Source organism: Silurus aristotelis (assembly GCF_946808225.1).
Source record: "Silurus aristotelis genome assembly, chromosome: 24".
NCBI classification, from domain to species: domain Eukaryota; kingdom Metazoa; phylum Chordata; class Actinopteri; order Siluriformes; family Siluridae; genus Silurus; species Silurus aristotelis.
Window position 1 is genome coordinate 16,835,132 of NC_139597.1, and position 13,285 is coordinate 16,848,416.

Consider the following 13,285-nt stretch of genomic DNA (forward strand, 5'->3'; position numbering starts at 1 on the left):
CAGCATACTGAAGAACAAGTCCTGGAAGTAATAGTTTGTGCCCCCACAGAGTCCTGAGTTTGTTTGAGATTACATGAGGAGACAGAAGGATCCTCAGATGATTAGTTCTCCAAGATGTTTGAACGACCTTCCTGACGATTTCCCTCAAAAACTGTGTAAGTGCAGGCAAAAGATTGTCACAGCAAATATTGTGATTTCGATTTCTATTGTGTTCATGTACTTTCCATTTTTATTGATTGATCCAAATAAACTATTAATTATTTGTGAAATCACACATACATACACACATCTCAGATTACCTCAATCTACATCTAGTATAAACAATACCCTTTATTATAAAACCACAAGTATGTGGACACCTGACCATGTTACTCAATTTTGCAGCCAGAAGTTCATTCCACAGGTGTTCAGTGGGGTTGTGGAAGTCAGAGTTTTTGTGCAGGACACTCAAGTTCTTCCACTTTGACAAAAAGACAGGAGACGGAGCTAGAAGTGGCAGAGTTAAAGATTTTCATTGCGAATAATTAGGATGGAGAGAATTAGAAATACATTTATATGAGGGATCTCACAGGTAGAACGTTTTGATGACAAGGTGAGGGAGGTGTGATTGAGATGGTTTGTTCATGCGCAGAAGAGGGACATGGGGTATATCGGAAAAAGGGAAGGCCAAGGAGGAGGTTGATGGATGTGGTGAGGGAAGACATGGAGGCGGTTGATTCGAGGTAAAGGCAGATTTAAAGGACGGGGTAGTATGGAGGAAGAAGACTCAAGTTTTTCCACTCCAATCTTAACATCATGTCTTCATGGAGCTCAGGACAGGAGCATTGTCATGCCTGGGCCTCTTAGACATTTAATACACTTGTGTGCTTCTGACTTGGTGGTAGCAGTTTTAGGGAGAACCATGTGTGTGATAGTCAGAGGTGCACAAACTATTTCTACATGCAGCCAGCTGAGTATTTATTCATTTAGAGAAATTGCTTTTGAATATAAATGTACTTTGGAATGATGTTTGTAACGCGTTTAAGCAGGTGAGGAAGGTTTTCTGTTTGGAAGAAGACTGTGCGGCCGAGCAAAGCCGAACAGAGCCGAGGATGACGTCAGGCGTTTCGCCACTCGGGTTCGGCTGAGCTGCTGAGGAGGAGGAGGAGGAGGAGAAGAGGGGGGTCGAGCAACAAGAAGGAAGAGCAATGGCGACGCTGGTTCGCCAACTGCAATGTCTGGATCCGTTCATGAGTAAATCGTGTCCTGTCTTCATGACCGCAGTAGACTTCGCCACCTCCTCGGACAGTAGGTTCTCGCCACATCTGATGTATGTTTTGCGCTCGTTATCGATCTGATATTGTTTTATTTGCGCCGAGATTGCGCCAGTTGTCTGCGTGTCCTCCGCTCGCACACGCACACGCACACACGTCTCAGCGAGCGCGATGATCGGGACTTTCTCACACACACACACACACACACGCACACGGACACCTCTGACAGGACTGCTGCAGGCGGGCGCCATGTCGCGTTCACGCTACTGCACTACACGTGCAACTTCGGTTGACGGTAGCTAGGTGGGAGGTGGGGGGGGCAATGCCGATGCTTGTTTGAGTGACACACACCACTGCGAGTGTGTCCAAGTTTGGCCGGCGTGCGTGCGTGCCGTGCAGAGTCGCTTCGCCTGACCGAGACAGCCACCTAGCTACCGTCAACCGAAGTTGCACGTTTCACGGTTTTTATCAGCTTCGGTCGCAAAGTGTTTTTTCCTGTCGTTAAACGTAAACAGAAAAAAATATTTTTTTGTTTTCTGTACGACATTCTTCCAAAGCCGCCAGTAAGAGAACTGTGTTGTCATGGCAATAGGCGTTTTTTTTAAACTGACTCGGAGCGCGCGTGCGTTACTCTGGAGCGCCGAAGTTCACCGTTCGGCTTTCTTTCAGGGGAAAGTAGATTAAACACGCGCAAAAAAAGACCCCCGATGGCACCATTGGGAACAGTAGTGAGTAGTGATTGTACCCTGGGAACAGTAGTGATTAGTGATAATCACCTAGGGAGGTGGTAGCTCAGTGGTAGAGGCATTGGACTTTGGATCGAAAGGTCACAGGTTCAAATCCCACCAACACCGAGCTGCCACTGCTGGGCCCTTGAGCAAGGCCCTTAACCCTCTACTGCTCTGGATAAGGGCATCTGCCAAATATCGTAAATATCAGTAAATAATAATATCAGTGATGCGGTATTGGGAACAGTATTAATTAGTAATGCTGTATTGGTAACAGTAGTGATTAGTGATTGTACCCTGTGAACAGTAGTGATTAGTGATGTTATATTGGTAACAGTAGTGATTAGTGATGTTGTATTGGGAACAGTAGTGATAAATGGTTGTACCCTGGGAACAGTAGTGATTAGAGATGTTGTATTGGGAACTGTAGTGATTAGTAATGCTGTATTGGGAACAGTAGTAATTAGTAATGCTGTATTGGTAACAGTAGTGATTAGTGATTGTACCCTGGGACAGTAGTGATTAGTTATGCTGTATTGGGAACAGTATTAATTAGTAATGCTGTATTGGTAACAGTAGTGATTAGTGATTGTACCCTGTGAACAGTAGTGATTAGTGATGTTGTATTGGTAACAGTAGTGATTAGTGATGTTGTATTGGAACCAGTAGTGATTAATGGTTGTACCCTGGGAACAGTAGTGATTAGTGATGTTGTATTGGGAACTGTAGTGATTAGTAATGCTGTATTGGGAACAGTAGTGATTAGTGATGTTGTATTGGGAACAGTAGTGATTAGTGATTGTACCCTGTGAACAGTAGTGATTAGTGATGTTGTATTGGGAACAGTAGTGATTAGTGATGTTGTATAGGGAACAGTAGTGATTAATGATTGTACCCTGGGAACAGTAGTGATTAGTGATGTTGTATTGGGAACTGTAGTGATTAGTAATGCTGTATTGGGAACAGTAGTGATTAGTGATGTTGTATTGGGAACAGTAGTGATTAGTGATTGTACCCTGGGAACAGTAGTGATTAGTGATGTATTGCGAACAGTAGTAATTAGTGATGTTGTATTGGGAACAGTAGTAATTAGTAATGCTGTATTGGGAACAGTAGTGATTAGTGATGTATTGGGAACAGTAGTGATAAGTGATTGTACCCTGGGAACAGTAGTGATTAGTGATGTTGTATTGGTAACAGTAGTGATAAGTGATTGTACCCTGGGAACAGTAGTGATTAGTGATGTTGTATTGGGAACAGTAGTGATTAGTGATGTTGTATTGGGAACTGTAGTGATTAGTAATGCTGTATTGGGAACAGTAGTGATTAGTGATTGTACCATGGGAACAGTAGTGATTAGTTATGCTGTATTGGGAACAGTAGTGATTAGTGATTGTACCCTGGGAACAGTAGTGATTAGTAATGCTGTATTGGGAACAGTAGTAATTAGTAATGCTGTATTGGGAACAGTAGTGATTAGTGATTGTACCCTGGGAACAGTAGTGATTAGTGATGTTGTATTGGGAACAGTAGTGATTAGTGATTGTACCCTGGAAACAGTAGTGATTAGTGATGTTGTATTGGGAACAGTAGTGATTATTGATGTTGTATTGGGAACAGTAGTGATTAGTGATTGTACCCTGGGAACAGTAGTGATTAGTGATGTTGTATTGGGAACAGTGGTGATTATTGATGTTGTATTGGGAACAGTAGTGATTAGTAATGCTGTATTGGGAACAGTAGTGATTAATAATGCTGTATTGGGAAGAGTAGTGATTAGTGATTGTACTCTGGGAACAGTAGTGATTAGGGAACACTGGCTCACTCAAGTACAGTCAGTTTCGTTGCTGCTGTTTGTTTTTGTTATTTTTTTATTCTTTCTAATTTCACAGTGTAGGTAGAAAAATATATGATGTGATATCACTTTGTAGTTTCACTTTCTTAAAATCACATAAATGTAAACATTAGAACAGGCTTGCGCAAATCATGTATGTTACATAATATTTTATTAACGATGTCTTGGGAGTTCTGTTGAATTTTTCTTACTTTGAGTTCGGCTCACACATTCACTAACACAGTTTGAGCTGTGATATCGGGTATGTTGTGAAAAGTGAAGATACTGTACATTTAATTACATATCAACATCATTAAACACATATAGCAGTAATAATCCTTAATTAATTACTTTAATTCTTTATAAATATACCATGTCAGACTTTCTTTTATTATCTTTTTAATATCTTATATTTCAAAATATTAAATCGTCTCAACATACTGAATGAGCCTGAATGCTGGGATTTTAAATGTTTGCCACATGTTGTCTTTCCCCTCTCTTTAAAGTCACTCAGGCTTTTTGCAAAGCAAATGGTATTTGCATTCAGTCTGACCTATCCTGACCTCTCCTGACCTCTCCAGCCTGAGTGTTTGACTTGAATGAGCCTTTTTTGCATTTGTATTTCGAGGATTCTGAGAAAAATGAAAAAAAAAAGTGTCTGAAGAATCGTTCAAGCTGTTTTCTGCAGATATTTTTGGTTTATTCCAGTATTGAGAAGTGATCTTACAGAGTAATTGTACTGACTCCAAACTCCGAGGTCTATAATTGTCGTGATGACTATTTTATGTAAGAGATGTTTATGTGCGCGTGCTGTGGCTGAAAGCGTCATGTGATCATCTTGGTAGTGTGGACAGGCCTGTTCATGGCATGGCAGACTTCCCACAGCTTCGTTCAGCTGCAGGAGAACACACAGTTCATCCAAATCGCACTCATTTAGCAAAAAGGCAAACAGCCCACGCAGTAAACGACACTGGGCTTATTTTCCTTGGCTGAATCAATGGCAGTTGCTTTCATGCCTTTGTAAATATTTCTTTTTTGTATTTTTGTGCAATAGTGTGTTAGCAATATGTCTCTTTTTTTCTGGTATATGCTTGTGCTGGAGTTAGGACTGGGAGGATACAAAGTGACAGACGGTTCACTGTAACTGGTGGTTTAATATATGTCCAGTTCTCACACTTTACCTTGTCTGGCTTTTTTCCATATAAAAAACATAAGCAAATCAAATATTAAAAAAATGGTTAAATGAACATTCATGACAACAGAGTTATGAAAATGTGAAAATAAATATGATTTTATTAATAAATATTGAGGAAAATAAGATGTGTATTCAAACAAAACAAAAACAAAAAGTAACCTCAAATAAATAAAAACAATTGCATCCAAAATGAATAAAAAGACCCTACAAATAAACAGCACGTGGTGCCAGTGATTCTCCTCTAGAGTCCGCTCTTGAACTGTATAACGCAACCTGGAAAAACTATCAGTATAGATTTTTGTCAAAAGTTCCTGCATGCTGGTATAAAAGAACACACAGTGCTTCTATGGAATTACTTGGCTTTATTCTAATGAATAAAGTATTTTTTGTCATCATAGCTCTGATTTTAGTTGGGATTTTATTGTGACATCACTGGTTATTGATCAATACCATTTCTACTTTGGATGCAGTAGCATTACATTTTTCCTCTATTTAAACTAGGAGACCCAATCCTACTCAAGCATGACGATGCACAAAGCCAGCTGCAGATGCAGAAGAGCTTTGACCTCAACCCTTTTGAACATGAATAAATTGTAACACTGACTGCACTTCAGGCATCCACTTGGTGACAGAAGCTTCTAGTGCAGGAGAAAGTACAGACATAATATAACAAAATTCCAGGTAAAACAGACAATGAAATAATGCACAATATACAGAAGTAGAAATATTGTTGAAATGAATGTACATGTTATTTACAAGTGTGCAGTTTACAAATGGACCGTTTGGATTCTATGTATAAATGTGTCAGTTATGATGGACAATGGGTAATATGAATATTTTAATTGTTCAGGCCGAGTAGAGCCTGCAGGAAGAAACTGCTTTCGTGACTGGCTGTTCTGGTGATGATCTTCAAGGTTGGGCAGTGAGGCACCAATAATCCTCTCAGCAGTCCTGACCGCCCGCTGTAGCCCCTTGATGTCTGATTTGGTAGCTGAACCAAACCAGTCAGTTATAGATGTACACAGGACCGACTCACTGATGGCCGAGTAGAACTGTTCAGCAGCTGATGTGGCAGGTTGAACTTCCTCAGTTGGTGAAGGAAGTACAACCTCTGCTAGGTCTTTTTTAGCAATGGAGTCAATATTATTGTCCCACTTCAGGTCCTGAGAGATGGTGGTAACCAGAAACTCAAATGACTCCACTGCTGTTACAGTGCAGTTCATGATGGTGAGTGGGGGGAGTGCTGGGGGATTTCTCCTGAAGTCCTCGATCATCTCAACTGTTTTGAGCTCCAGGTTGTGGTGGTTGCACCAAGCAGCCAGCTCTTTAACCTCCTGTCTGTAAGCAGACTCCGTCTTGGATGAGGCCGATGACTGTAGTGTCGTCCGCAAACTTCAGGAGCTTGACAGAGGGGTTTTTAGAGGTGCAGTCATTTGTGTACAGGGAGAAGAGCAGAGTGGAGATAACACAACCCTGGGGAGCACCAGTGCTGATAGTGAGAGACCTGAATGTAATTTTTTCCAGCCTCACTGTCTGCTGCCTGTCTGTCAGGAAGCTGGTGAACCACAGACAGATTGGGGTGGGCATGGAGATCTGGGTCAGTGTACTGAAGTCTACAAACAAGATCCTTGCGTAGGTCCCAGATCTATCAAGATGTTCAAGTCAAGAGGCTTTTTTGTTGCAGAATATATATATATATATATATATATATATATATATATATATATATATATAGATAGATATATATATATATATAGATAGATAGATAGATAGATAGATAGATAGATAGATAGATAGATATAGATTATAGATTGTGTGTGTGTGTATATATATATATATAGATCCAGCAAAGGTACTTTGATGTCCTTCAGGTAGGCCAGGACCAGTCTTTCAAATGACTTCACGATGTGAGAGCAACAGGTCTGTAATCATTAAGACTAGTGATTTGGGGTTTTTGGGGGATTGGAGTGTTTGAAGCAGCTGGGAACTACACACAGCTCCAGTGATCTGGTGATGATCTAAGTGAAGATGAGGGACAGTTGGTCAGCACAGACTTTTAGACAGACGGACAGACGGAGCTCAGCGCCGTGGCTGCTATTCGCGGCGCCATCATGCATTTAACAGGTTTCCACAAACTTTTGTCCAAATAGTGTATGATGTATGGGGGAATCTAAAACTGAACGGCATCAGTCACATTTACTTCTAACAGACCACTACTATAACTTTTTGATACTTAAACATGGTATTTGTTTTCATATTTTTATTTATGGAGGAGTTTTACTTTTATTGGAGGTCTGTAAAAGCTGGGGATTTGGTACTCAAAATACAGGAACTTATTTCATCCATGATAGAAAACTACAGATAATATTATGTCCTTTATTTAGCGATTCTTGAGGAATATGATAAATAGTAATGCGTTAGAGTTTAAAGCATGAATATAGATGAATGAACTAAGTGAATAACCCCGTTGGCTTGAACTAACATTTCCATGCAAAAGTGCAGGTTACTTAAATATTAAATCAGTGATCTGCTTTTTTTTTTTTTCCCAGATTAAAGCATTGATAAAAATATTCTGCAAGGGACCTTATCAGTGGTGTTGTATCATGTCCTAACTCATGGTCCTGTTTTCTCTCTTGTAGATATGCACATGTACGGTCAGATCTCGGCTTGTGAGCTCGTCTCTCACTCTGTGTGCAATGTTTACGAACCAGACGTTAAACCCGTGGGTTTCCCGAACCGTTACGGTAAGTGAATGTCGGGAGAACCCAGGCAGCCGTTTACCTTTAACTCTCCAGCAAACTGACGGCCGTCATGTTAAAGTCATGAAAATGTGACGAATAAAATTTGATTTGATTTGAAAAACTACAACGACTTTATTTATTAATTCGATTTTTTAGTTAGTTTTCGCATTCAAGTGTCACCCAGATATGGATGGTTTCCCTTTGGAGTCTGGTTCCTGTTTCTCCAACTATCTTAGGGTGATTTTTCCTTGCCACAGTTGACACTGGTTCGCTGATAAGGAATAAACTTGTGGGGAATTAACTAATTTGGACTGACATACATTTTAAAGTTATATTTGTAATCTATTTAATTTTATAAAGGACATCGTTAAAAGTGCTATGCAAATGAAATTGAACTGAATATCTGAAATTTAAATAAGAATTACAATGAATCAAAAAAGTGAAAGTGACACCACCAGAGTTGTGTTGTTTCTTGAGGAGGTTCTCCATGGGATTCTGTATATAAGGGAAAAGGTGCTGTTTATTTGCCACATGTAAATTACAGCAGAGTGAAATTCTTTCTCCAAATACCCCAGTGATTTCAGGAGACTGGGGTTAGAGGTGATACAGCGCCCCTGGAGCACAGAGGGTTAACGGCCTTGATTAAGGGCCCAAAGTGGCAGCTTGGTGATACTGGGGCTTGAACCTGCAACCTTCTGATCACTAACCCAGAGCCTTTACCACTAAGCTACCACTTCCCCATATATGATTCTGATAAGGTTTGATGATGTCTGCTCAGTGCTACAGTATAAAATATTCCTTTTGAACATGATGCAATATATTTTACAAATATATTGTAGCTTCTGTTTCACAAAAAAGTTGTAGGCTCACGTCATCACTTTCCCCAGATTTCTCCGTTCCCTCAGACCTGAGCCCACGACTGCAGTGTGATAAACGTGTGTAGAGCCGAACCTGAAGACGCTCTTCGATGTTTAAAGGTTTAAGGTTTAGTGCCAGACACAGTAGGGAGTAAATATCTTCAGCAGGCTGTTCTGTCCAGCGCACATGCTGACACGGTACAAATTTTGCAGGTTGAATGCATGATATATGTGCTGAATGCGAGTCATTAACGAGAAAGTGTAGCACGAACATGACTTTCTCCAGCAGCTCTGAGGGCCAGAAAGAAGTTCTATACTTTTCTGCCTCAGTTAAGTCTCAGGTGGGGTTTCAAAAGGCGGGACAATTTCCGGTAAATTTCTGGAAACTTTCTACTTTATATATTTTAAGTTGGAAATTTACCATAATTTATGGGAATAAATTAGAAATTTTTTTATATAAACTGTATCAAATACAACTATTAATATATAAACATGTTGTTTGTCTATAAGCTGACATACATGCAAACCAAAGATTTACTAAAATACATTTTTGACGTTGATAAAAATTTTAGTTGAATTTTTTTGCAGCTTACACACAGCACAAGTAAACATAAATGTATGTAATATTTATGTCATTTACGTGAGAACTCACCAAGATGGACATGTTGTGACATTATTTTGTGTGCAGGATTTAAGAATTGATGTGTGTTATGTTCTGGAGGAACACACAGTGCATGTAGGGGGCGTGGCCTCAGTAACCCTGCAGTAAGTGTGCTGTGTGCATGTGATTAATGAATGTGCAGGAAGAAATTCAACTGAAATTGCATTAAATCTGGTTGTTTATCGAGCAACTACATTTAAGTTCCCTGTTTAGGCAAACCCGCAATTGAATACATTTCCAGTTTATTCCTATTGATTCTCGTTAATTCCCATGGAAAGTTTCCAGTCATAAAATTTCCAGAATTTTGCAACTCTAGTCTCAATTATAGCTCTAGAAGAGAGACGTGTGCATTCCTGAGCAAACTACAAAGAGAGTGATTGCTTGTGATGAGTCGGCGCATCAGCTGCGTGTTTCAGCTCGTATCCCACCACATGGCCTTCTCTGGTTCTACTAGTTTTGTCTGGGGCACACAGGAACTTTTTTAAACAGCCTTGAATTTATTCAGATTTTCAATATTTCTTCCAAGAGGCCGGTATGTATTTTGGTGCTTTTGGATGGAAAGGTATCGGGTTCTGGATAATCGGAGCTGGTTGATCATTGTGGCTTTGAGAGCACATGAAAGTTTCTTCTTCGTTAGCGGATAGTAGTTTGCTCTCGTCTTTGCCCTGCCCGGCTCGCACCTGCCCCTGCACTTGTGCCCTACTCATGTGCTCTGGCAGAGCGATGTGCTGCGTGCTGTAGGAGGTGACACACACGCACACATGGAAACTTTCCACAGCGTGCTTCTAAAATTGTGCCCCCTGCTGGCTGTAGCTGTGGTGAGGAGGGGCATTTGTGGAAACGTTCTTTGTGTGTGTGTGTGTGTGTGTGTGTGTGTGTGTGTGTGTGTGTGTGTGTGTGTGTGTGTGTGTGTGTGTGTGTGTCCCAGCGCCTCAGCTCTTCCCCAGTCACTCAGCTGAGATGAGAGCGAGGAGTGAAGCACAATGCAGCTGCACAGGGGTCAGTGACTCGCAGCTATTCAACTTCAAACTGCAGCTCAGAGAACGTATGTAAGACAGACAGAGAGAGAGAGAGAGAGAGAGAGAGAGAGAGAGAGAGAAGGAGGGAAAGAGTAAGAGAAATGCATCTTGTTTGTAATGCGTGCTGTTCCATTTTGCTTTTCTCACTTCTGTGGTTTTCTTTCTGGGTTGCGTTCATGTTGGCTGCTGATGGAAGAGATGCGTGTGTGTATGTGTGTGTGGTTGCATGGTGCTTGTCCTGGGGCAGAGTTAGGCCTAGCTGGCGGTTGTCTTCGTGCAGTTTGCCGACCGGATGTAAACAGGCAGCTGATAGATGTGTGTGTTAGAGACAGAGAGGAAGAGAGAGAGGGAGGGAGAGAGAGAGCGAGAGAGAGAATATTATGCATGTGGTGGTGCTGATGTCTTTCTGGCTTCTGAGGCCTGTCGGGTTATACACACGCTAATGCTAACATGCTCAGTACGCACGCACACACTCGCGCGCACACACACACACACACACACACACACACACACACACACACACACACACAGTAGTTCACAGTAACTGTTTTTGTTGCCTGTGATATTTAGTAACTGTTTCTTTTACTGCAGTTCATAATGTATAAAGTTTTGAAAAATAAGTTTTGAATGTCATATTTGGATGAAACAGAAACGTGAAAGTGTAAACAATCTCAGTAGTGAGAACTTTTGGCTTGTGTGCAATTCAGATTTTATTCATGTCATTGTTCCAATACAGCTTTACAGAGCTAAATTATGACTATATGACTATACATTTTACTGTCATAAATCTTTCCCTATGTGTCCCTAATGAGCGAGCCAGTGGTGACTTTGGCAAAGAAAAACTCTCTGGGATGGTATGATCTGTTGTTTAATGTAGCATCAGGGTTCTGGAGGAACGTTGTTTCATTTCACTGTGTACTGCGTCAGCTATGTATGGTTGAAATGACAATAAAAGCCTCTTGACTTCTTGACTTGACTTGACTTGATGAGGAAGGAACCTTGAGAGGAACCAGACTCATCTGCATAGCACTGAATGTCCCTTAATTATAGTTTTATCATTGTTGAGGTTATCAGTCCTATAAATATATATATTATGGCTGTTATTATGAAAAAATGCAAGTTAAATTGAACGGCACAAATTGTTATTAATGCACGATTATTGCAGTGCACATTTTTGTTTCACCATTTTTATCAAAAATATAAATAAATATAAAAGAGGTGAAATTAAAACATTAGGGGTCACCACAGCAGATCATCCGTCTCCAAACCCCCAGTCCTCTACAGCTGCCTCTTTTCACCCACCACCTGCATGTCTTCCTTCACCACATCCATAAACCTTCTCCTTGGTCTTCCTCTTTTCCTCCTTGCTGGTGGCTCCATCCTCAGCATTCTCCTACCGATATACCCCATGTCCCTCCTCTGTACATGTCCAAACCATCTCAATCTCGCCTCCCTCACCTTGTCTCCAAAACGTCCTACATGCGCTGTCGCTCTATAAAAATAATAATAAACTCTACTGGAAAAGAATTTTGAATCCATCAACATTTGTTTTATTGATGCGCCAAGTCTCAAATCAAACACTGAAAACCGCCATGTTGCACAAATCCGGCAATCAAAACCATCCGTGTGGAAACGTAGCAAAAGTTCAGTTTGGTTTTCTTTTGCACTACAAAGGCTTGTTTGTGAAAGGACCATGTTTTAGAAGTCAGAAGGCAGTTAAGTAAATTGATGATTTGCTGTCTGTCTGTTTGAACTATTTGTACTATTTGGGGTGATGTGCAGTGCCATTTGTCCTCCAAACATGGTGTGTATTATGGCATCCAAAGAGTAACATTTTGGTCCCATCTGACCAGACTTTATTCTCCCAGTATTTCACAGATTTGTCCAAATGTTGTGCAGCAAACTTTAAACGAGCTTCAGCATGCTGGTTCTTCAGCAGTGGAGTCTTGCGTGGTGAACGTGCACACAGGACTTGGCGGTTGAGTGCACTTCTTGTTTTCTTTTGAAACTATTGTACCTGCTAATTGCAGGTCTTCCTGAAGCTCTCCACAAGTGGTACTTGGCTCTTGGACAAATCTTCTGGTATTCGTTTCACTCCTAAATCTTGTGAGGAGCACCTGGCAGTGGCTGGTTTATGGTGAAATTTTGTACTTTCCACTTCTGGACTACGGCTCCAACAGTGCTCACTGGAACATTCAGAAGTTTAGAAATCCTTCTGTAAACTATGCCATCGGTATGTTTTGCAAAAATAAGGTTGCGAAGGTCTTGAGAGAGCTCTTCGCTTTTAAACATGATGAGATGTTTCTAGTGTGACACCTTGCTAATGGAACAGCTTTATACAGGTTATTAGTTGGGACTGAAGCAGCTGATATTAATTTGCACTGTCAAGAGGCAGGACTGCTTTCTAACTACTGATTGATTTCAGCTGATGTCTTGGTTTTCCATGGCTTTTTTTTATGTCCCTTTCTTCGTGTGTTGAATACTCCCCTCCCCCCCCAAGTCATTTCACATTATTAGAAATAACTTCATTAATGGACATCTATGGTTTGATATTTTGCATTTGTGGACTGCACGGGTTGTTAACAACATTTGGTAAAATCTTATGTCAATAGCACCTTAAGAAATATATTTACGAAGAACATTTTTGGCGTGTTCAATGAATTAAATTAAATATAGAGGTTTTCTAGTAAGTTTATTTAACACAACACATAAATCTGCCTTTTCCTCTTTATCTCCCCCAGAAGAATTAAAATATTAGACAAATTAATAACGTTTGATTGAATAAATGCTTCCTACGCTTTGTAATTGTTATTGTAAAAATGGAATTCATATTTTACAGTCTTGGAGAATTTTATTTTTGTTACCTGTTAAAGAACCGAACTATTCTTACCTAACGCTCCATTAATGCTGCCGAATATAAAGAGCGTTTTTTTGTCGTTCATCTTATGGTTTTTGAAACACATGTATGTTTCTTTTGTTTGTATGCAGCTAAATAAA

The 13,285-nt window shown here is 40.4% G+C and overlaps 1 protein-coding gene across 11 annotated transcripts in view; it reads left to right on the top strand.

Annotated features, from left to right (window-relative positions):
• The first annotated feature begins 600 nt into the window (after positions 1 to 600).
• Positions 601 to 13,285, top strand: part of atxn7l1 (ataxin 7-like 1) — a 34,003-nt gene continuing 21,318 nt past the window's right edge. For 2 of the 11 annotated variants that reach the window (XM_083528416.1, XM_083528423.1), the window contains exon 1: positions 10,156 to 10,268. Coding sequence is in view for 3 of the 11 variants with exons in the window: in XM_083528415.1 (XP_083384541.1) it covers positions 1,188 to 1,309 (122 nt within the window). In the remaining 8 variants the exon portion in view is untranslated. Of the gene's footprint in view, positions 1,310 to 7,649; positions 7,755 to 10,155; positions 10,269 to 13,285 lie in introns of those variants that run through there. The other 9 variants (XM_083528417.1, XM_083528421.1, XM_083528420.1 and 6 more) reach the window with 9 other exon arrangements.